Source organism: Macaca thibetana, chromosome 16, assembly GCF_024542745.1.
Source record: "Macaca thibetana thibetana isolate TM-01 chromosome 16, ASM2454274v1, whole genome shotgun sequence".
NCBI lineage: Eukaryota > Metazoa > Chordata > Mammalia > Primates > Cercopithecidae > Macaca > Macaca thibetana.
The window spans coordinates 33,586,704-33,612,750 of NC_065593.1; the positions used below are offsets into that span (position 1 = coordinate 33,586,704).

The 26,047-nt window shown below is 38.1% G+C and overlaps 1 protein-coding gene across 9 annotated transcripts in view; it reads left to right on the forward strand.

The window, feature by feature from the left end:
• Positions 1–26,047, forward strand: part of BCAS3 (BCAS3 microtubule associated cell migration factor) — a 707,133-nt gene that overhangs the window by 38,844 nt on the left and 642,242 nt on the right. For all 9 annotated transcript variants that reach the window (XM_050764587.1, XM_050764586.1, XM_050764591.1 and 6 more), the window contains exon 6: positions 25,181–25,262. In XM_050764587.1, coding sequence (XP_050620544.1) covers positions 25,181–25,262 — 82 coding nt within the window. The remainder of the gene's footprint in view (positions 1–25,180; positions 25,263–26,047) is intronic.

Genomic DNA, 26,047 nt, shown 5'->3' on the forward strand with positions numbered 1-26,047 from the left:
TATTTATTACAGCACCTAAAATATGGCATTGTATTGTGTGAAACAGTATACAGTTGGCCCTGGGTATCCATGGATTCTGAATACGTGGATTCAGTCAATATGGATAGAAAATATTTGGGAAAAAAGTAAAAAATAATTCAACAATAAAAAATAACACAAATAAAAATGACAATATAGCTATTTACATAGCACTTACATTGTATTAGGTATTATAAGTAATTTAGAGATGATTTAAAGTATATAGGAGGATGTGCATAGGTTATATATTCATAGTTTATGTGCAGATACCATGCCATTTTATAAAAGGGACTTGAGCATTGGAGGTTTTGGTGTCCACAGGGATTCTGGAACCGATCCCATGCAGATACAGAGGGATGACCGTATTTTCGTTTCAAAAGTTAGTATTTGTAGTGTTTTCTTGGAGCTGTGTATATGCGGTACTTCAGTGACCTAACACTAGGTGTCACTACCACATTGATCTAAGAAAAGTGCATCTGCTCCTTGAAAGGAAATTTTTGCCCTAAAGCTTTTGTGTAGTTTTTATACACTAAAAGCTTTAGAGCAAACATGCAAGGGCATTCTTGAGGTAAATACCAATTAGTCTACTATTTATTAGAGATTAGGTGCCAATAGACCTTGCCATGTTAAGATTGTTAGCCAGGAAATAGTTTTTATGGCTTTCATTTGGGAGTAATATAAAGTTAGTGATTTGGGTACACTGGCAAGCAGAGAGAGGTTGAATATGGATGGAGTCCAGTGAAAAAAATTGCCTTCGTTGAAAATAGGACCTTATTTTCTTTGGTGCGTTATCTTCTTCCTGGAAAGAGAAGTAATAGGTGGATCCTTAGACATCTGCAGTGGGAGGGAATTGGTTGTTACGGATGAATAAAAGCAGAAATGAAGAGTAATACTGAAGAAACTTCTGGAATTTACCCATATTGGTGGATTAAAATATCTTTTCCTGTAGTATGTTTCTTAAAGTATCACTTCAGAGAAGTCTTGCATCTGAAACTTAATTTTTCCCTGTGTGCGAATAGTGGCGTGACTCTTGTTGATTTGATGTAGGCAGTAGACATTACTGTGAGTTTGAAATTTATCATTGTTAAGTTTGACTCTTTCTTATTTGAGATCTTTTTGATGATTTTCTACTCTAAAACAGTATATTATTTGGACGTAAGCTGATTTATAAGTCTGTGGAATGCATTTTTTTTCTGATAAATGTTATTGAATATACATACAGTAAAATGCACAAATCTTAAGTGCATGGATTGAATATATATACATTATATATATATAAAACATTCTAACCATCATCCTGGATTAAGGTCTAGAACATTTCCAGTACCTCAAAAGAATCCCTCGTGCCACTTCCTTGGCAATACTACCCTCTTTCCACCTCCAAGTAACCATTATTCTGCTATTCTGACTTCTATCACCATAGATTTGTTTTTTTCTATTCTTAAATGTCTAAAAAATACGGTCATAGATTTAAAAAGTATACTTTTATGTTCTGGCTTGTCTCTTAACATTATGACTAAGATTTGTTTTTATGCTATTGTGTGTAACATTAATTTTGCTGTGTAGTATCTATCATGTGAATACAATAATTTTTAAAAAAATCCATTATATGACTGATAGACATTTTTGTTGTTTCCAGTTTTTGAGTATTAATAAAGTTGCTCTGAAAATTCTTGTATATGGCAGTTTTTCATGGACATAAACAAAAAATGGTAATTTTTGCTGTATGTAGACACTCATTTGTCTTGGGTATTGATCTAGGAGTAGATTTATTGTGTCACAGGATAAGTACATGTTTACCTTTAGTAGATACTCCCACATAGTTTTCAAAAGTGGTTTTGCCAACTTTGTACTCTCACTGCAAGTATTTGGAATTTCTGTCTGTCCTGCATTCTCAGTAGCACTTGGTATTGTCAGTCTTTTCAGTTTTGGCCATTCTGTTGTGGATGTGTTGATATCTTCTGTGAGGCTGTGAGGTTTTAAAAATGCTTTTTAGGGGGCTTGGCATGGTGGCTCATGCCTGTAATCCCAGCACTTTGGGAGGCCGAGGTGGGTGGATCACAAGGTCAAGAGATCGAGACCATCCTGGCCAACATGGTGAAACCCCGTCTCTATTAAAAATACAAAAATTAGCCAGGTGTGGTGGCGGGCGCCTGTAGTCCCAGCTACTCGGGAGGCTGAGGCAGGAGAATCACTTGAGCCTGGGAGGTGGAGGTTGCAGTGAGCCGAGATTGTACCAGTGCACTCCAGCCTGGTGACAGAGCAAGACTCCGTCTCCAAAAAAAAAAAAAAAAATGCTTTTTAGGTTGGGCACAGTGGCTCATGCCTGTAATCCTAGCACTTTGGGAGGCTGAGGTGGGAGGAGCCTTTGAGATTAGAAGTTTGAGACCAGCCTGGGCACCATAGTGAGACCCTGTCTCGACCAAAAATAAAACATTAGCTGGGCCTCGTGGCATGTGCCTGTGGTTCCAGCAACTCAGGAGGTTGAGGGGAGAGGATCACTTGAATCCAGGAGATCAAGGCTACAGTGAGCTATGATCATGTTACTGCCCTCCAGCCTGGGCATCACAATACACAGTAAGACCCTATTTCAAAAAATGCTTTTTATTTTGCAATAAATTTCAAACTTCCAGAAAACTTTATAATATATACAAGGTATTCCTGTTGCCCATCATGGAGATTCACCAATCATGGATTTTGCCTTATTTGTTTGTCATTCTCTCAGTCTGTGTATCTATGCGTATATTTTCTGAACCATAATTTCTATAAATTATTATTATTGTTTTTGAGATGGAGTCTCGCTCTGTCGCCCAGGCTGGAGTGCAGTGGCGCGATCTCACCCACCGCAACCTCCGCCTCCTGGGTTCAAGCAATTCTCCTGCCTCAGCCTCCTGAATAGCTGGGACAACAGGCATGTGCCGCCATGCCCAGGTAGTTTTTTGTATTTTTAGTAGAGACGGGATTTTGGCATGTTAGCCAGCCTCTTCTCGAACTCCTGGCCTCAAGTGATCCAGTCACCTCAGCCTCCCAAAGTACTGGGATTACAGGCGTGAGCCATCGTGCCTGGCCTGTTTTCATAAATTATTTAGTATAATTTCCTAAGAATAAATATATAGCCATAGCACTGTCATCAAACCCAGGTCATTTAAATTTGATGCAGTAGTATTGTGGTTCAGATTTTTTATCTTTTACTCTATTATTATTTCTTTTTGTATCTTTGTTTACTCCAAGGACATGAAAATATTCTTTTAGGCTGGGTGTGGTGGCTCATGCCTGTAATCCCAGCACTTTCAGAGGCCAAGGCAGGCGGACCACTTCAGGTCAGGAGTTCAAGACTAGCCTGGCCAACATGGTGAAACCCATTGCTACTAAAATATAAAAATTAGCTGGGCATGATGGTATGTGCCTATAATCCCAGCTACTTGGGTAGCTGAGGCATGAGAATTGCTTGAACCCGGGAGGCACAGATTGCAGTCAGCCGAGATCGCGCCACTGTACTCCAGCCTGGGTGACAGAGTGAGAGTCTGTCTCAAAAAAAAAAAAAAAGGCTGGGTATGGTGGCTCATGCCTGTAATCTCAGCACTTTGGGAGACCGAGGTGGGCTTATCATCTGAGGTCAGGAGATCGAGACCATCTTGGCCAACACAGTGAAACCCCATCTCTACTAAAAATACAAAAATTAGCTGGGCGTGATGGCACACACCTGTAAGCCCAGCTACTTGGGAGGCTGAGGCAGGAGAATCACTTGAACCCGAGAGTCGGAGGTTGCAGTGAGCCAAGATAACTACTGCACTCCAGCCTGGCGACAGAGTGAGACTTTGTCTCAAAAAAAAATTCCTATTCTTTTAGAGGGTTGTATTTACCTTTAGGTTTAAGAATCATTAAAAAAACAAAAAACAAACAAAAAAACCAAAACTTTGTATGTGTATGGTATGAGATGGAGTCAGGGTTATTTCTTTTTCATTTCGTTTCCTTATTTTTTAGAGACAGAGTCTAATTCTGTTGCCAAGGCTGGAGTGCAGTGGTGCCCTTATAGCTCACTGCAGCCTCCAAGTCCTGGACTCAGGTGATCTTCCTGCTTCAGACTCCTGAGCAGCTAGTACTGTAAGCCTGTGCCACCATGCCCGGCTACTTAAAAATTTTTTTTTTTTTTTTTTTTTTTTTTTGTAGAGAGGGACTCTCATTATGTTGTGCAGGCTGGCCTTGAACTCCTGGCCCAAAGCAGTCCATCTGCCTAAGCCTTATTTCTTATTTATCTCTATTTTTAGAATAATGATACCCAATTGATTCAGCACCATTTCCTGAAAAGACCATTCTTTACCCTATTAATTGGAATAATACCATAGATGTGTGGGTAATTCTTATACTCTATTTTTTCATTGGTTTCATTGTCTGCTTTTGAATTCTAAGTATGCTAGAAACTCAAATCTGAGAAAGTCCCAAAATAAACTTAACAATTTCTTGCTCTTTGCTTTAAATCTATTTATTTCCCCTCTAGCCCTTCCTGCTAACATCTATATTTTTATTAGAATAGTACCATAATTTTTCCATTCAGCCACATTGAAATGTTCGGGTCTTTGTCAAGTATTATGAGATACAGATAAACTAAGACCTGAGCACTGTCTTGAGGAGATAATTTCTTACTTGGGGGAAATGTCACTGAATATTTGCAGTCTGTGTCAGTGGTTCCCAACCAGGAGTAATTTTGTTCTCCAAGGGGCCATTTGGCTATTTTTTTTCATTGTCATGACTGGGGATTGCAGCTGGCATGTGGTAGATAGAAGCCAGAGATACTGCTACACATCCTATAATGTACAGGACAGCCTCCCCGAACTAAGAATTGTTGAGTCCAAAACATCGGTAGTGCTGAGGTTGAAAAATCTTGATCTGTTTGATCAGTATTAGGATAGAGGTATAAATGAATGGCTGTAGAGCCCCCAAAGAATGACGGGATGCCTGGGGGAGGGTTTTTTTCTTTCTTTCTTTTTTTTTTTTTAACCCAGGATCAGACCTGAGGGAGTTTTGTTGCTGCTGCTGTTGTTTTTGAGACGGAGTTTAGCTCTTGTTAGCCCAGGGTGGAGTGCAGTGGCGCGATCTCAGCTCACTGTAAGCTCCGCCTGCCGGGTTCACACCATTCTCCTGCCTCAGCCTCCCGAGTAGTTGGGACTACAGGGGCCCGCCACCATGCCCGGCTAATTTTTTGTATTTTTAGTAGACATGGGGTTTCACCATGTTAGCCAGGATGGTCTCCATCTCCTGAACTCGTGATCCGCCCGCCTCGGCCTCCTAGAGCACTGGGATTACAGGCGTGAGCCACTGCTACTGGCCAGGAGGGAGGAGTTTTAACACTTGTGCTGCCTAGTAAAATTTTGTAGAATATGAAAAAAAAATAGTTATAACTGGAATATTCAGAATGCACCATACATTATTTTAGGCATATTGCATATATTATGTATTATCCTGTCAATTTTACTAGTTAGTGTTAGTCTTATTTTACACTTGAAAAAATTAAGGGTCATATTTAACTAGGTCAAGTTCTTTAATAGATACCTTTTAAAAAACAGACTTTTTAAAAAAAATTTTATTTATTTATTTTTAAAGCATATCACTGTGTTTCTTTTCCCTCAGGTAATTTTTCTATGGCTTCAACATTGTCTCTTCAAAATTAAAAGAAAAATATCCCAAAGTTTAGAACTGGATCACTTGGCCCTTTCTCTTCTTATCTCCTCCCAGTTCAAAATGCTTGCATCTCTTAATGGCCAGCATCCTCTTGGATCTGCAGTTAGGCTCAACACATTCCAGCCTTAGCACAATCTAATATCACACAGAATAGTCTTACTGCCCTACACATCCTCTGTGGTCTTAGCCTTCTTCAGAAAATTGGCTTTGTCTGCCCACCACAGCCACTCTGCTTCCATCATAGCGCCTCCTTCCCTGGGCATACAAAGAATCCTTGCCCATCTTATACTGTGGTACTTTGTGAGGCTGATGCTTGCCACACTCCTTACAGGAGGTTCTTCGGGTTTTAGGTACGTTGACCATCTCTGCAGCGGGGCTGTTCTGTCTTTGTGATGAAAACGAGAAACGGTGTCTGAGACCCTCACCTCGTGCATCTCTCGCCTAACAGGAAAAGAAAAAAAAAGACAGACTTTATTTTTAAGGGCAGTTTTAGGTTCACAGCAAAACTGAGTAGAAAGTATAGGGAGGTCCCATAAAACTCCTGCCTCCACATTGTGCCCAGTCTCTCCCACTGTCAGCACCCCCAGCACCAGAGTGGTAAAATTGTTACAATCCATGAACATGCATTGATACATTATTGTCACCCACAGTCCATAGCTTACAGTAGGATTCATTTTTGGTGGTATACTTTCTTCCTTTTTTTTTTTTGACACAGGGTCTTGCTCTGTTGGCCATGCTGGAGTACAGTGGTGCGATCTCGGCTCACTGTAGCCTTTGCCTTCTGGGCTCAAGTGATCCTCCCACGTCAGCCTCCTGGGTAGCTGGGACTACAGGTGCATGCCACCATGCCTGGCTAATTTTTCTATTTTTTTGTAGAAATGGGGTTTTGCCATGTTACCCAGGCTGATCTGGAACTCCTGACCTCAAGTGATCTGCCCACCTCAGCCTCCCAAAGTGCTGGGGTTACAGGTGTAAGCCGCCATACCTGGCCTGGTTTTTGGTGGTATACTTTCTATGTGTTTTGACAGGTATCCACCATTGTAATATCACACAGAATAGTCTCACTGCCCTACACATCCTCTGTTCTCTATGTATTCATCCCTCCCTCCCTGATAAGCCCTGGGCACCACTGATCTTTGTACTGTGTCTATTCTTTTGCCTTTTCCATATACTTGGAATCACACAGTAGATAGCCATTTCAGATTGGTTTCTTTCACTTAGTAGTATGCATTTAAGGTTCTTTCATGTCTTTTCATGACTTGATAGCTTATTCAAATGCTGAATAATATTTCATTGTATGGAATACCACAATTTGTTTATGACAGTTATCTTTTTATTTTATTTTATTTTTGAGATGGAGTCTCACTTTGTCACCTAGGCTGGAGTACAGTGGGGCGATCTTGGCTCACTGCAACTTCCACCTCCTGGGTTCAAGTGATTCTCCTGCTTCAGCCTCCCAAGTAGCTGGAATTACAGGTGCCCACCACCACACCCAGCTAACTTTTGTACTTTTAGTAGAGATGAGGTTTCACCATGTTGGTCAGGCTGGTCTCAGACTCCTGACCTCAAGCAGTCTATCGCCTCAGCTTCCCAAAGTGCTGGGATTACAGGCATGAGCCACCACACATGATAATATCTTTTAAAAAATAAAGATAATGTACATACTATGAAATGCACAAATCTCAGGTCTATAGTTTGATGATTTTTACCTGTGTGTGTTTGTATGTATGTGTGTTTATATACGTCTGTATGCATGCTTGTGTGTATACATATACAAGTGCATGAAACCACCATTGGGGAGAAAATGTAAAACATTTTGTACTCATAAAATTTTGCAGTCAATATTTCTCCTCCTTCCAGGATAAGATAACCACTATTCTGACCTTATATTAGTTTTACATGCATTGAACTTCATATAAATAGAGGCACACAGTATGTGCTCTTTTGCATCTGTCCTCTTCTGCTAAATATATTTTTTAGATTCATCTGTGTTGTTGCTATATCATAGTAGTTTGCATTTTTTGTCTGTTTTTATTATTGTGTTTTATTTTACTATTTAAATATACCATAATCTGTTTAGTTATTTTCTTTTTGATGGGCTTTGTGTTTCTGGCCTTTGCCTATAATGAATAAAGTGTCTATAAACATTCTTATAGATATATGGACTCTTTTTTTTTTTTTTTGTTAAGATATCTAGCGGAATTGCTTAGTCACAGGGTAGGTGGCATATATTTAACTTTATTAGAAATTGCGCGTCCCCCCCCCCAAAAAAAGAAATTGCCCAAGGGTTTTCCAAATAGGCTGTATTATTGTATATTTCCATTTGCATCTGGGAGTTACAGTTGTTCCACTTACTGCTGCCATTGAGGTTGTCAGTCATTAAAAAAAATCATCTTGTTAATCTTACAAGTTAATATAATACCTATTTTATGGAAAAATCTTTTAGGCTTCTATTTAATATAAACAGTTTCTCCTTGGTTAACTATCTATTGCAAATCTATCTTCTTTAATCAATGGATTAAATCAAGATAGGTTTACAATACCATTAAAATGTAACAAATTCAGTCTTTTAAAAGTGGAAAGAGGCGGTGAGCCAAAATTGGTTTATCTATTACACTGTTTTCTCTCTTCACTTTTCAATTGAACACCTACCAGCTTGTAATAAAATAATAAAGAAAATCCAGTTTTTATGTCTGAGTGATTAGGAAGTGTTTATGACAGCCACTAGGCCGACACTCTCTGTAATGGTGTTACATTGACTTCTGAACACCTTCTCGTCTGCCTCCAGGCGTGTGTGTCAGTGTAGTCTGAGTGGTTTTACATTAACATCTACCCTGAGTAAGATCTTTTGACTACCAAAGTGTTAGTTGCAAATGGAAGATACCATTAAGGCGGCTTCAAAGGACTGGAATGATATTTGGATTGGTGCATGCTGAAGTAATGGCTAGAGTTTTGAAGTGTAATGTCTAAATCAGTGTTGCATAACCGAAGGAACGTGTGAGTTCAAACCGCTTTTCTTTGATCTTCCTTTAGAAAATCAGGCTGAAGGGGAAGGGTTAAAGTTGCCTTAAAACACCTCTTTCTATGTGTGCAAAAATCTGGAAGTATGAAAATATGATTACAAGTTCCATTCATTATTTGTGTTCTGTGGTTTTCATATTGTTCTTGAAATTCACTTCCTTCCTGCCTGAAGTTTTGTATTATGAATTTAGTGTCAAGACCAAAATACAGACCAGGTTGCTCTTTTCTTTATGTGGTCAGCAAATATCTGTTCTATAAGTTGTTAGTCCTCACAAATATGCGTTTTAGGTGATTTTTGTGGCTTGCATTTTTTTTTTTCTTGATGGTATATACAGTAGGTTGCAGAAATACTGACACTCTGGTATTAACTGAATCTTTTATGGTTAGGCAGGCAAAAAACAAAACGAAACAAAAACTTGTTCCCCTCTTCCTCCTAAATTTAGGAGCTTTCAAAAGGACTACTCTTTACTATTAGGAAAACTGTACTATCTTAAGTTTTTAAAATTGTGGAGGCAATTTTATACAATAAAATAACACTGACAATAACTTGTTAGAGAAAAAAAGACCTGAGTTTAAGAACTATTTTGCATGTAGTGTATTTATAGGAGATTCTGATGCCTCTTTGGGCTGGTTATTTTTGGCAGCATTTTCTTTGTTTCCTTATCTATAAATTGAAAATATATTATCAAATTGGCTTACAGGGTGATTTGAGAGAGAGACTCTCAGCTTTCAGTAGAGCTGGCTCTGTAGTTACTGTGGCCACTCATGTAACTAGGTGAGTTCTTTTTGTTGTTTCTTAACTGAATTCCTTAGTATAAGATGATACCTACCATGCCTCCGACATTCTCCTTTACGTTTTTACAATTTCTCCCTAATTAAAAGTAAATTATTGTTATTAATTTTTAAGTTACAAAAACTATAAAAAGAAGTTTTTAAATAACTTAATTCCTTCCAGTTGTATCTGTATGCTTAGCACATGTGAAATAATTAGCAAACTGATAACTATACATGTGTTTGCTTGCTTATTTATTTATTTATTTATATATTTATTGAGACAAAGTCTTGCTCTGTCGCCCAGGCTTGACTGCAGTGGCATAATCTTGGCTTACTGCAACCTCTGCCTCCCAGTTCAAACAATTCTTGTGCCTCAGCCTCCCGAGTAGCTGGGATTACAGGCATGTGCCATCATGCCCAGCTAAGTTTTGTATTTTTAGTAGAGATGGGGTTTCGCCATGTTGGCCAGGCTGGTCTCAAACTCCAGACTTCAGGTGATCTGCCCACCTCACCCTTCCAAAGTGCTGGGATTACAGGCATGAGCCACCACTCCTGGCCTTCATGTGTATATTTAAATGGATTATGTGAGGTGTTTTTGTTGCTTTAGGAACTGAATTCCTTAGTAGAAGACTTCCTTTCTCTAATCTCTATATTTTTACCTTTTATCCTTGTTTTCTTTTTTCTTCCTATTAGGGAAAATTAACATTTATTTGTGGGATTTTTACATTTTCTATATGTGTTTAAATTAATAGGCTTTATTTTTTTGAGTAGCTTTAGGTTTACAAAAAAATTGAGGTGAAAATACAGACACCTCTCATGTATCCGCTTATCACCTTCCTTTTTTTTTTTTTTTTTTTTTTTTTTGAGGCAGTCTCTCTCTCGCCCAGACTGGAGTGCAGTGGTACAATCTCAGCTCACTGCAACCACCACCTTCCAGGTTCAAGCGATTCTCCCACCTCAGTCTCCCAAGTAGCTGGGATTACAGGTGCTTGCCACCACGCCCCGCTAATTTTTATATTTTTAGTAGAGATGGGGTTTCACCATGTTAGCCAGGCTGGTCTCAAACTCCTAACCTCAGGTGATCCACCCACCTCGGCCTCCCAAAGTGCTGGGATTATAGGCGTGAACCACCACGCCCGGCCAGCCCTCCTATTTTCAACTATTAACATTTGCATTAGTGTAGTACATTTAGTACAATTGATGAGCAATATAAATTGACACATTATTAATAACTGTAGTCCTTAGATTAACTTTTTCTCCCCAATAGAATTTTATTGGTGTTACTTTTTAGCTTTTAAAACTACGGATCTTTTTAACTACAGATCTTCAGTTGTGTCCATATGGTTAGTACATGTGAAACAATTAGAAAAGATTGATAGCTCTACATTTGTATGTTTAAATGGGCTATTTTTAGATCGCTGGTAGCAAAGAAAACAAGTTGCAAGTAAAAACATATAAATACATAAAAGTTAGAGTGGGTGGAGACTGGCTTGATCTTGAATGGGATTATGAAGACTAGTGTGATAAAACCTGTTGCATAGATGAGATGCTGCTTACCACCTTGGTAGTAGTTCTTTTCTCCAAGGCTGAAAATCATAGGAAGATATAAAGTATTAGTGAGTTCAAGAACTGGGCTGGTACAGTCAGTGGCTCACACCTGTAATCCCAGCACTTTGGGAGGCCGAGGCAGGCAGATCACGAGGTCAAGAGATCAAGACCATCCTGGCCAACATGGTGAAACCCCGTGTCTACTGAAAATACAAAAATTAGCTGGGCATGGTGGTGCATGCCTGTAATCTCAGCTACTCAGGAGGCTGAGGCAGGAGAATTGCTTGAATCCGGGAGGCGGAAGTTGCAGTGAGCCAAGATCGCGCCACTGCACTCCAGCCTGGCGACAGAGGGAGGCATGATCTCAAAAATAAATAAATAAACAAACAAATAAATAAATAAGACCTGAGCACTGAGCTGTACCAAAATGTATTCTTCAATATGGTATTTTAACACATTTCTATGTGTTAAATATTAGTAGCATGCTTTGAGAACAAGAGAGTAAAGGTATATTATGCCGAATAACATTGAGGTAGAATAGTGAGACCAATATAGACTGAATCATTCATTCATCAGTTCATTCAACAAGCATCTCTTTGGATTAACTATCATTTATTGAGTGCCAATTATTACATACTATGAAATATACAACTATACATTTATATATATACAAATATACAAGTTATTTATTGTTGCCTGGTTAGATAAATATGTTATTAACATTACTTTAAAACCAAACACAGATATAGCATATTTATATAGCTAATAAACATAGTCCATTTTCTTTTCTACTGAACTGTTAGAATCATTGATTTTGTTGATTGGTAAAATTTATAACAGATGATCTGGTGTATTTTTCATATTTTGCATTGTGCTAGGACATGATTTTTGGAATAAGACTAAAATGTCCAGGGTCTCAGGTATTGGCTGCTCTTGCTGGCTGTCTTCCCAGGTGAAATTAGAGCAGTTACTAATTCAGAAGACTCTTGACATGAAAGGTATTTTTGACAGAAAGGCAAAATGCACTCAAGATAAACATGAGGCATTCTTTTCCTATCATCTTCTATGTCTAGTGGCCAATTTTAAATACTGTATGTTTGGTTGAGTGTGGTAGCTCATGTCTATATTCCTAGCACATTAAGAGGCTGAGGTGAGATGATTGCTTGAGCCCAGGAGTTTGAGACCAGCCTGGGCAACTTTGTGAGACCCCCGCCTCTACAAAAAAATTTTAGAAAAGTTAGCTGGGCATGGTGGCATGTACCCGTGGTCCCAGCTATTTGGGAGGCTAAGGTAGGAGAAATGCTTGAGCCCAGGAAGTTGAGGCTGTAGTAAGCATTGATCATTCTACTGCAGTCTAGCCTGGGTGACAGAACCAGACCCTGTCCCCCCCCCCCCAAAAAAAAAAAAAATCAGATTGTTTTCTTATTGTTGAGTTTTAAAAGTTCTTTGTATATATTATATAACAGTACTTTATCAGATGTGTCTTTTGCAAATGTTTTCTCAGTTTATGGCTTGGCTTATTCTCTTGACAATGTCTTTTGGAGTGTAGAAGTTTTAAATTTTAACCAAGTCTAGCTTATTTTTTTCTTACATAGATGGTGTTTTTGGTGTATCAAAAAAGTCATCACTATACCCAGTATCATCTAGGTTTTCTCCTTTGTTACTTATTTAGTTTTAGAGACAAAGTCTTGCTCTAATCCCCAGGCTAGAGTTTTGCTCTACTACTTAGGCTTTTATTACCCAGTAATGCGATCCTAGCTCACTACAGCTTTAAACTCCGGGCTCAAGTGGTCCTCCTGTTTTAGCTTCCTGAGTAGCTAGGGCGACAGGTGCACACTACCACACCCAGTTAATTTTTAAATTTTTAGTAGAGATAGAGTCTTGCTATGTTGCCCAGACTGGTCTTGAACTCTTGGCCTCAAGCAGTCCTCCCACTTCAGCCTCCCAAAGTGCTGGGATTACAAGTGTGAACCACTGTGCCCAGACTCCTATATTATTTTTTGAGTTTTAGAGTTTCCTGTTTTACATTTAGGTCTGTAATCCATTTGGAGTTAATTTTTGTGAAGGGTATAAGGTCTGTATCTACATTCATTTTATTGCATGTGGATGTCCAGTTTTTTCAGCACTATTAGTTGAAAAGACTGTCTTGGCTCCGTTGTATTATCTGTGCTATTATGTCAAAGATCAATTGACTCTGTTTACGTAGGTCTATTTGTGAACTCTTTGTTCCGTCCCACTGATCTAATGATCTAGTCTTTCACCAATACTACACTGTTTTGGTTACTGTAGCTTTAAAGTAAGTCTTGAAATCAGACAGCATCAGTGTTCTGACTTTGTTTTCTCCTTCAGTATTTAGTTGGCTATTCTGAATTTTTTACCTCTCCGTAGAAACTTTAGAATTGATTTGTTAGTAGCTACAGAATAACTTGCTTTGATTTTGATTGGGACTACATTGAATGTACATTGGGACTACATTGAATGGCTTAATAAGCCATTAAGTGAGGGTAAGTGAGCTACTACATTAAGTGAGCCATTCAACATTTTTTGAATGTTGAACCAGCTTTGCATACCTGGTATGAATTCCACTTGGTTCTTTATTTTATTTTATTTTCAGAGATAGGGTCTCACTTCATCACCCAGGCTGGAGTGCAGTGTTGCAATCATAGCTCACTGTTAACCTCAAACTCCTGGATTCAAGCGATCCTCCTGCCTTGGCCTCCCAAAGTGCTTGGATTACAGTTGTGAGCCACCGTGCCCAGCCTATAATTCTTACTATACATTGTTGGGTTTGATTTGCTAGTATTTTGTTGAGGATTTTCACATCTATGTTCATGAGAGATATTGATCTGTAGGTTTCTTGTAATTTTTTTTTTTTTTTCTTACAGGCATGTGCCACCATGCCCAGCTAATTTTTTTGTGTTTTTAGCAGAGACAGGGTTTCTCCACGTTGGCCAGGCTGGTCTCGCACTTCTGGCTTCAAGTAATCCACCCACCGAAGCCTCCCAAAGTGCTGGGATTACAGGCGTGAGCCGCCACACATAACCTAACGTCTTTTTTGTGGTTCTGGTGTTAGAGTAATAGAGGTCTCCTAAACTGATTTAGGAAGCATTCTCTATGCTTCTGTCTTCCAAAGAGATGATAAAGAATTGGTATTATTTCTTTCTTAAATGTATGGTAGAATTCACCAGTGAATTCATCTGGTCCTGGGTGCTTTCTATTTTGGAAGATTATTAATTACTGGGTCAATTTCTTTAATAGGTGTAGACCTATTCAGGTTGTCTATTTATTGTTGTGTGCATTTTGGCAGATTGTGTCTTTCAAGGGTTTGGTCCATTTCATCTAGGTTATCAAACTCATGGCATAGAGTTATTTGTAATGTTCCTTTATTATCCTTTTAATGTCCATGGGATCTTTAGTGATCTCCCCTCTTTCCTTCCTTCCCTTCCCTTCCCTTCCCTTCCCTTCCCTTCCCTTCCCTTCCCTTCCCTTCCCTTCCCTTCCCTTCCCTTCCCTTCCCTTCCCTCCCTCCCCTCCCCTCCCTCCCTTCCCTCCCCTCCCCTCCCCCCCTCCCTCCCCTCCCCTCCCCTCCCCTCCCCTCCCCTCGTCTCCCTTCCCCTCACCTCCCCTCATCTCCCCTCCGCATTTGTGACACCAAGTCTCCCTCTGTTGCTGAGGCTGGAGTGCAATGGTGCGATCTTGTCTCATTGCAACCGCTGCCTCCCAGGTTCAAGCGATTCTCTTGCTTCAGACTCCTGAGTAGCTGGAATTACAGGCACGCACCACCACGCCTGGCTGATTTTTGTATTTTTGGTAAATACAGGGTTTCGCCATGTTGGCCAGGCTAGTCTTGAACTCCTGACCTCACATGATTCACCTGCCTCGGCGTCCCAAAGTGCTGGGATTACAGGCATGAGGCACTGCGCTCAGCCTCCCATCTTTCATTTCTAATAGTAGTAGTTTGTGCCTTCTCTGTTTCTTTTTCAATTAGCTTGTCTAGAGTCTTAATTTTATTCATCATTTCAAAGAACCAGTTTTTGGTTTCATTGGTTTTCTCTGTTGATTTTCTGTTTTCAATTTCATTGATTTCTGTTCTATTTTATATTATTTATTTTCTTCCACTTACTTTGGATTCAATTTGCTCTTCTTTTTCTAGCTTTGTAAGGTGGAAGATTAGATTTTTAATTTTAGATCTTTCTTGTTTTCTAATATATTCAGTCAGTGTTACAGATTTCCCTCTATGCACTGCTTTCACTGCATTTCACAAATTTTGATAAATTGTATTTTCATTTTCATTAGTTAAACATATTTAAACATTTCTCTGGAGCTTTCTTCTTTTACCTGTGTGCTATTTAGAATTATGTTGTTTAATCTTCAAATACTTGGTTATTTTTCAGCTATCTTTCTATTTTTAATTTCTACTTTGATAATTCTATTGTGGTCATTGAATGATTTCTGTTCTTTTATTTATTTATTTATTTATTTTTGAGACAGAGTCTCGCTCTGTTGCCCAGGCTGGAGTGCAGTGGCCGGATCTCAGCTTACTGCAAGCTCCGCCTCCCGGGTTTACGCCATTCTCCTTCCTCAGCCTCCCGAGTAGCTGGGACTACAGGCGCCCGTCACCTCCCCCGGCTGGTTTTTTGTATTTTTAATAGAGACGGGGTTTCACTGTGTTAGCCAGGATGATCTCGATCTCCTGACGTCGTGATCTGCCTGTCTCGGCCTCCCAAAGTGCTGGGATTACAGGCTTGAGCCACTGCGCCCGGCCTGTTCTTTTATTTTTTATTTATTTTATTATATTTTATTTTTTTTGAGATGGAATCTCAGTCTTGTTGCCCAGGCTGGAGTGCAATGGTGCAACCTTGGCTCACTACAACCCCTGCCTCTTGGGTTCAAGCGATTCTCCTGCCTCAGCCTCCCGAGTAGCTGGGATTACAAGCATGCATCACCACACCTGGCTACTTTTTGCATTTTTAATAGAGATGGGGTTTCACCGTGTTGGCCAGGGTGGTCTCAAACTCCTGACCTCAGGTAATCCACCTGCCTTGGCCTCCCAAAGTGCTGGGATTACAGGCGTCAGCCACTGTGCCCAGCCTGTTCTTTTAAATTTGTTAAGGTGTGTTTTGTGGTCCAGAAGATGCCCTGTCTTAGTGAATGTTCCATGTCTGCCTGAAGAATGTTTATTGTATTACTGTTCAGAAGTAGTTTATAGATGTCAGTTATATCCAGTTTACCGATGGTGCTGTTGAGTTCAGCTATGTCCTTTTGTGCTTTTCTGGCTGCTGGATCTGTTCATTTCAGATAGAGGGGTGTTAGAGTCTTTAATAGTGGATTCATCTCTTTCTCTTTACAATTCTATCAATTTTTGCTTCATGTATTTTGGTGCTGTGTTGTTAGGCACATATGTAGTAAGCACCAATTAAGTCTTCTTGGAGTATTGACCCCTTTATCATTATGTAATATCCCTCTTTTTCCCTGACAACTTTCTTTGCCCTGAAATCTGCTTTCTGAAGTTAATGTAACTGTGGTTGCTTTCTTTCAATTAGTGTTAGCATGGTATTTCTTCCTACACCCTGTTACTTTTAATCCCTGTTTTTATATTTAAAGTGGATTTCTTCTATACAACATACAGTTGGGTCTTGTGTTTTAACCCATTTTCACAATCTCTGTTGTTTAATTGACATATTTAGACCATTGATGTTTAACGTGATTATTGATATAGATGGATAACTAACTACCATATTTGTTCCTATTTGTTGGCCCTTGTTTTTATTTTTATTTTTGTATTTTAAAAAATTTTTTCTAGTGAAAGGGTCTTGATTTTCTGCCCAGGCTGGAGTGCAGTGGCATGAATGTAGCTCACTGTAGCCTCGAACTCCTGGGCTTAATTGATCCTCCTGCCTCAGCCTTCCATGTAGCAAGCCATCATGGTTGGCAAATTTTATTTTTTTATTGTAGCTTTTTTTTTTTTTTATCTTCCACACTTTTGCTGTCTTTTTAGTTTAATTGAGCATTTTATATGATGTTGTTTCTTACCTTTCTTAGCATATCATTTTTACTACATTTTAAACTTCTTTTAGTGATTGTCCTGGAGTTTGCAATACATTTACAACCAATGCAAGTCCGCTTTCATATAACACTATACTGCTTCATGGGTAGTGCGATACCTAATATTCACAAACTATTCCTAATTCTCTCTTGTTTCTTGTATCATTGCTGTCATTTATTTCACATATGTATAAGCGCATATATATACACACACAATACCAAACATATATACATACACATACATAATTGAGTACATTGTTGCTATTAATTTGAACAAACTGTTATTTGTAAATAAATTAATAAGAAAAATAAGTTTTCAGCCGGGCATGGTGGCTCACGCCTATAATCCCAGCACTTTGGGAGGCCGAGGCGGGTGGATCACCTGAGGTCAGGAGTTCGAGACCAGCCTGGTCAATGTGGTGAAACCCTGTCTCTACCAAAACTACAAAAATCAGCCAGGCATAGTGGCAGGTGCCTGTAATACCTGCTACTTAGGAGGCTGTGGCAGGAGAATCACTTGAACTCGGGAGGCAGAGGTTGCAGTGAGCTGAGATTGCGCCATTGTACTCTAGCCTGGGCGGCAAGAGCAAAACTCTGTCTGAAAAAAAATAGGAAAGAAAAATAAGTTTTATTTTACCTTCACTTACTCTTCTCTGATGTTTTTCTTTCCTTATGTAAATGTGAGTTTCTGACCTATATTGTTTCCTTTTTCTCTGCGGAACATCTTTTAACATTTCTTGCAAGGCAGGTCTGCCAGCAACAAATTCCCTCGGTTCCTGTTTGTCTGAGAAAGTTTTTGTCTTTTGTTTTTGAAGGGTGATTTTTCAGGATGCAGAATTAGAGGTTACTGTTTTTTTTTTTCACACAACACTCTAAGTGCTTCATTCTCTTCTTGCTTGCATCGTTTATGAGGAGAAGGCAATGTAATTCTTATCCTTGCTCTTCTATAAGTAGGGATTTTTTCCTCTGGTGTCTTTCAAGATTTTTTCTTTATCTTTGATTTGTTTGAAATTTGAAAATGGTATGCCTTGGTGTAGGGTTTTTTGGGGCATTTATCCCGCCTGCTATTCTCTGAGCTTACCAGTTCTGATTCTGGTTCTGATGCTTATTTAGTCTCTTCAGATTGTATTGTTTGCTTTTTAGTATGCTTTCTAATTTTTTGTTAAAAGGAAGATATGGTCCATGTGTGGTGGCTCACACCTGTAATTCCAGCAATTTGGGAGGGTGAGGCGGGTGGATCACTGAGGCCAGGAGTTCAAGACTAGCCTGGGCAATATGGTAAAACCTCATCTCTACAAAAACATACAAAAAAATTCAGCTGGGCATGGTGGTGGGCACTGGTAGTCCCAGCTACTTGAGAAGCTGAGGTGGGAAAATCACTTGAGCCCAGGGGGGCCGAGGTAGCAGTGAGCTGAGATCATGCTACTACACTCCAGCCTGGGTGACAGAGTGAGACCCTGTCTCAAAAAAAAAAAAAAAGATATGATATATTGGGTAAAAGGAACTATGGTAAATGGAATGTTAGTAACTGAGTGGCAGTGTGTGGGGAGGGAAAGCATTCTACAGTCCTGTGGGTAAGTTTTAGTCCTTTGTTTCTCATTATTTTTTTGAGTGTGTGTGTGGTGTGTTTTTTAACACCCTCGGGTGAGACAGAAGGGTAAGAGGAGATTGGAGTTGGGTATTTTTCCCCAGGTAGGTTAAACTCTGATATAACCCCAGCAAGTTAGGCTCTCATAAAGTAGTTTCTGTTGAGGGCAGGCTTTGTTAAGAACAGAAAGATCTGGTCTGGCATATTTCAAGATGGTTCCATTTTCACACCCACTACCAGAGGTTCTAGGGGATTTTTATTCAGTATTGGCTGTTAGGGCCTGGTGGAGCTCCTGGAGGTAAAACACATCAGTGTGAGGGCCCCCAGGTCTGGGTCCCCCTGGAATTTTTACTTTTTACAATTTTTAATTTTTACATTTTACAATGTCTTGTCTACATTGAGCCTCTAGAAATTTGTGAATCACAGTTTATGTGTTCCTACCTTAGTACTGATTCCTGAGAAGGTTCTTGCTTGTGGATTTCTGCCCTGATAAATTGTGATTCTCTGTATCTGCCTGTCTGTCTCTCCAATTTTTGGGGTAGCCGTTTGCTCTATGATGTCATTTTTCTGACGGATGTAAGAAGAGCTGTTCAGCTTTTTACTTGTGGTCAGATCTAAGTGAAGTCTTCTGAGCTCCATGTTTTGGCCTGGAAACTGGAAGTCTGAATTTTTACAAATCAGTGCATTTCAGCTTTGAAGGACATTGTGTTGCTAGAACCTAATCATTGCACCTTAGTTTGAGGGAAGGATTGGTCATTATTGTATTTGGAATTAAGATATGAATTTCATTATTACAAAAAAACTCTACTTATTCCAAGAGCTGCTTAATTGAGTCCTTGAATCTCATTAATATTCTGTACTATCATACCTATCTGTGGTCCTTCAGGACAAAAGTCTTACATCATCTGCCCTCATGGAGGGCCATTATAATAGACTATTTATATAGTTACTTTGAGGCAGCATTACATATCCATTGGAGACAGATTTATTTGTTTCAGTTACCATACGTCTGTTGATTTAAATCCATAATTTTTGGACACCTACCAGAATGGCTGACACTAAATATTGGCTAGGATGTGGAGCAGATAGAACTCTTGTACATTGCTGGTGGAAGTGTAAATTGGTACAATCACATTGGAAAACAATTTTGTTAAAATCTACAAAAGATACACATGTGCCTGCCCTAATATACAGAAGTAGTTACTCTACTAGATGTATGTCCAAGAGAAATACATATACATGTTTACTAAAATACATTTGTGAGAATGTTTATATTAGTATTCTTTATTATGTTGTTTTCAAAATGGTAAAACAGTGATTCTCATACAACTGTATAAGGGACAGATATCCTGCATTTTTTAACTCATTGATTAGGGATTTGGTATGTTATTATAGCTGGTTCAAAGGAGAAGGTGAATATTGCAGAGAAGCAATTAGGAATATTGAAATAAATTTTCTAATAGCTACAAGCTTGATTAATATTCTGTTGGCACTAAAATGTACTGTTTGGAATCTTTTCTACAGAGTGGAATTCACTTGTGTCTCTACCAGACAAAATTCATTTGCATTTCAGTGCACAAGAATCAATTGCATTACTATCAGTTTTCGACAGCTCAGAGTATTGTACAGTAGCCCAGTCAAAAACAAAGTGTGGATCCCCTATGGAATCAGATAACCCCAAAGGGTCTGCTAGAGAGCTCTTGGTAATCCATAGTAAAAACACACAGAACACAAAATAATCTGTTCAGCATTTCAAAATCTTTCACAATTTTCCTTGACATCTTTTTTTTTTTTGAGACTGAGTCTTGCTCTGTTGCCTAGGCTGGAGTGCAATGGTACAATCTCAGCTCACTGCAACCTCCGCCTCCTGGGTTCAAGCAATCCTCCTACCTCAGCCTCCCGAGTAGCTGGACTACAGGTGTGTGCCACCTTGCCTGGCTAATTTTTGTATTTTTAGTAGAGACGGCTTTTCACCATGTTGGCCAGGCTGGTCTTGAACTCATGACCTCAGGTGATCCACCCACCTTGGCCTCCCGAAGTGCTGGGATTATAGGCATGAGCTACTGTGCCTGACTTCCTTGACATCTTACGAGCTAAAAACTAGAAGTAAAAAAGTAAAAACAACTCAGAGGTCCATGAACAGTACAATAGATAAAATTGTAATATTTTCGGCCAGGCACACTGGCTCATGCCTGTAATCCCAGCACTTTGGGAGGCCAAGGTGGGCGGATCACAAGGTCAGGAGATCGAGACCATCCTGGCTAACACGGTGAAACCTCATCTCTACTAAAAATGCAAAAAATTATCTGGGCATGGTGGTGGGCGCCTGTAGTCCCAGCTACTCGGGAGGCTGAGGCGTGAGAATGGCGTGAACCCAGGAGCAGAGCTTGCAGTGAGCTGAGATCACACCTCTGCACTCCAGCCTGGGCGACAGCAAGACTCTGTCTCAAAAAAAAAAATTTATAATATTTTCATACAATGGAAATCTATATAGCAATAAAACTACGATTCCATGCAACAACATGAATTAATTTCATAAGCATAGTAATGTGTGAAAGAAGCCATTCCCAAGGGTACATATTGTGGGAACCCATTTACATTAAGATGAACAAGTAGAACTTAAAGTAATAGAAATCAGTTATGAGTTGGGATTATGACTGAAAAGAGATGTAGCAGGACCTTCTGAGTATCCGTAATATTCTGTTTCTTGATGTCTCTTGGTTCAGAGGTGTATTAACATTTCAAATTCATATTATACATATACTTAGGATGTGTGTATTTTTTCTATGTTTGTTACCTTTTGATAAAGTTTGCTAAAAAAAATATCATTTGCAGATCACGAACATCCATTTAACCAGTATCTATAGGGAAAAGTGGGGATGTGAATGTTTACTCTTGTCCTAATAATGCAGCATTATAAAGCAGTATTTTTATTGTCTTTGATATTTGAATTTTCTATATTATAGTTAGATAGTCTATGAAAAGTCATCAGAAGTTTAGAAGTAAGTTTGATTCTGAGGGCAAGAAAACCTTCATTTGCTTTTAGAATTCTCTAAAAGCACTTCTACAGCTCACCCAGAACTTGTATAGCCTTTTCTGTGTATATATTATTGTCTTAGCTGTTGTAATTTCCTTTTGCCTTAGATTGAGTTGTGAGATTCTAAACTTGTACTACCCCCACCCCTTTTTTGGTTTGGTATGTAATTTGCATATTTTCACCATGCGAAAGCTATTTTCTATGGTTGGAAAAGATTTTTTTTCCTACAGTGTGAACAAATCATTCTTTGTTCTCCTTATTGTGCCTCCAAACTGGTACGTCCGGTTTATGCCCCAAACAACAAAAGTCTGTCATCAGAAATTAAAATGCCAGTAAGAACAAAGGCAGAGACCATGAGGAGCTCTTGGAGAGGCTTTCTCCCTGTTCGCTCCTCTCCCCAAGTTACCACAGTTGCCAGGAAGCTGGAATACTGCTTGGTACTCGCCTTCCTCCTAGTTCTACTCTTGTATTTATTGCTATCGTTGGTTTAAAAGTGAACTTACAGTTTAGTATATGTCTTTTCAGGATCTATAAAATCCTTATCTTTGAGATTCCTTGCCATTTTTAATGAGGTGTCTTCTTAAAACCTAAAAAATCACTCTTGACAGCCTATAAAAAAAATCAGTTTTGGCGCTTATTTGAAGGGAAAATTATCAGTGAACATAATGTATAAAATTATTATTCAGAAAGATAGCTAAAGCAGAATCTGTGAAGACTAACCATCCTCTGTGTGTCCTTTCTGAAATGTATGCATCATATCTATAAAAACTTTGTTGACACTGTTTCTGTTCTGAAATGGTACTCTAATGTAGAATTCCCACAGACTATTTGGAGAGTTCTCTCCTCGAGGAAGTTTGACATTTTGTGATTCACATAGGATAGTTTAGAATTATGTTTCTAATTTCAGTAGGTTGTACAATCCTGATTTTAATATATTCAGAAATATCTGTAAATGTGACACAATGTTTCCTCTGCTCCCCCCAACCCCCACCCCCGAGTTATAATTAAACACAGATCCTGGGACCTTAGAGGTAATGAAGAATGGACAGTGAATGTGGGGATGCATTTTATAATCAGTCCAAATGTTTTTTCTCCCCCTCACCTGTTGCCTTATGTGTAAGGAGGGATTTAAGATAGGAGCTTAGAATGGGGCATTTAGGTTTGTTTTCAAAGCTGTTTTGCTGAAAAGTATTGTGTATTCAGGTTTCAAAATGTTTTTTGATGTCAAAATATGTATTATGTATATGTCAAAATGTGTATTAAATACAGTGATAGCAAACTTTTATCATATTGTGAGTATGCTAAGACAGATTTGTTTTATTCTTTTTTTTGAATAATTGAGTATAGCAGCTTCTTTAAATATGGTTACACTTCTTTAACATAAAGATTTTATTTGATAGGACCAAAAGCTAAATACTAGAACTCTGGCATATGGAAATAATAGTATAGAGTGGTGGATTTTGTTTTAGAATACTATCATTTATTGTAAGTGTAAAATGAGAAGTATTTTTCATTACTTGAAATATAATTTCAATGTAAGTTCTGTGGTATTATTTTAAAATATATTGTTTATTTTATTAATAGAAATCACACGTATATCGGGTAACACTTATCTGTTACAATAATTTATTTTTAAAATGTAAATGGCTTGGCAGTGTTTTTATTCTTTTGGCTATTGTTAAAAATTTAAAAGGTAGGTGGAAATAGCCAATAACAAATCTGTAATATAATTAGATTACATTAGTGTTACACTTTTTAGCATACATATAATTAAAATAAAAAAGACTGTAATTTTTAGATTTCAGAGAATGTGTGATACTACATTGCAGGCAAGTTGAACAAATAACCTTTTAAGACTTTTTCTAAATTTTAAACTTTGTTCTATAATAATAAAATGTGGACTATAATGGCCGTGGTTTTTATTCTGAAAATTAAAAGTTACAAAGGAATTTGTAGAGTAAATAATTCTTATAGTTTGGTATAATGCGTTTATAGCTTTCATGTGTTTCATTGGTGATAGGTGGTGCTATTGTTGCACAGTTAGTCCTCGCATTCTTCACATCTGCATCCCAAGTGCTACAGAAGGATTTCTTGCTAATAAATAATTTGTAGTAATTATCATAAGCAAAATGAATATGATGGTTATTTAGGCATTATTACAACTTAACATTTATAAGAAACAAAAATATTTATAGTTTGCAGCTCTTAAATTCAGATAGAAGCTGAAAAATCTAAAAAAGTAGTTACTCTAAAAGAGAGCTCTGTAGATTTATAGTAATATTGTAAGATTTATACCCTTCTAATTTTATAATGTATACATCTTTGATATTTTAAACTGCTTGTATGGCAGGCCTGTTTTTAAAAAAATACCATCAGTATGTTTCCTCTGTTGAATTTATATCTTTATTACATTGGTTGTAAGTTCTTTTGTATCTTGAACTAGTTTTATAATGGTTGCCATTTTCTCTGATATTGCATATTTCATCAAACACTAGGCAATTATGAAAATGGTTTGAGAACTACAGTACCATGTAGAGTAATTTAATCTCTCTCCCTTCCGCATCTCCCCCAAAGATAAACTCAGAGTTCTGTCAGTTGAGATGGAAATAGGAAAGCTATTCTTAACTATAATTTAATCTGCTCAGTGCTTCAATCAGCAGTTTGAAAAGCAGTTGTTTTCACACTTGACACATATTACCATACCCCTTTACCTTTTGTTCTTCTTTTTAAAAAATTTTTATCCCCCACAAAATGTCCTGAACATCCCCTTTATCTTTTGAATTAATAGAATGAATGACTCAAATTGCTTGGATATTCATAGTGTTTGAGCTATGTTTATATTTAAGTGTATAATAAAAATGATGACTTTTAAAAGTTGTGTATATATAGAATTTTTTGTTCACAGAATATTGAAATTAGAAGTATCCTGGGGGCTTTTTTAGCAGCTTTTCCTTTTCATTTTATGATTGTGAAAGAATATAGGCTTATTGAGGTTACATGATTTACTCAATGTTAACAGACAATTAGTTGCCTAACCGTAAGTATACCTAAATTATTCACATTTTCACTTAAGTGAATATGTATTGCTTTTTTTCATTTACAACATATTTGTTAAAGTTGCTACAATATTTAAGGTGAGATTTTCAGAGTAGTATTACGGTTTTGTTCTCAAAAGAGAAGGCAGTTGTGCAGGAACTGTACAGATTTCTAATGTTTTAATAAGATAAAAAATATAGACTTCCAGAACAGACCCTTTTTTTCTGTTCATATCAAGTGTGTGCTCTTAGAGTTTTCTAAAATTACTTGCAGTAATGTGACCAACAATCGTGTATGAGCAACAATAAATGTGTGTGGATGTAATATATATTTCAGACAAAATATTGTTAAAAATTTGAAAGATCTTGTTTTTATATAATACTGTTGTGACCTTCATTTTCCCACTGAAATATTTTCTTTCTTCTCTCATGCAGATCAGTGGGGAAGCACAAGAGCTCTTCTCTGTTCGACATGGCCCAATTCGAGCGGCTAGAATCTTGCCTGCTCCACAGTTTGGTGAGTGTAGTCCTTAAGAAGAAAATCATTCAGAAAAGAGTTTCTCTTTTGTTGGTCTTGGACTACAGACAGCAAGAATGATAACTAAAGTCTGTTTTCCTCCAAGTGTCCATTCCCCTTCCCCACCTCCCCCAAAGATAAACTTAGTTCTGTCAGTTGAGATGGAAATAGGTAATCTTAACCAATTCAATATGGCCATTCACTTTCTGCTGTGGTTTTGATTTATCTTCATCCTCTTTGATCTCGATTTAGCCTCTGCCTTTGCTGGCTCTTTCTTGAAGTCCTTTTCTCTCTTGGTTTTCATGGCATCCTTCTTCCCATATCCCTTCCTGGCTGACTGTGCCGCCTTTGTTATGTTTCTGGCTTAGCTTTCTTCTGTGGGTATTCCTCAAGTCTCTGTTGTTCTCCTGCCTTTGCCCTCCTTCTCAGTTATACTTATGCCGTGGAGAGCTTGGTTTTCACTTTTATCTGGGTTGTAGATGACTCTGCTGTCTGCATCTACAGCTATGTCAGAAGTGGAGTTTTGGGCTTTTAAGCTTGCAATTCTGCTGTAATAGAGAATACTTCTTAATGTTGTGTTTAAATAGTATATATGTTTTGTATTTATTAAAAAAATTCAAATATGTCTTTGTATTAAACCTGCTTTTAGATGGCTAAATAACTCCTGACTCCTTAATACTTTGAGTTTTCCAAAGGTATTATTCTCTCATTACATTTCCTGTGTTCACTCAAGACTATTTTTGCATGTGCACTGAAAACATAATCATAATAATCATGTTTGGATA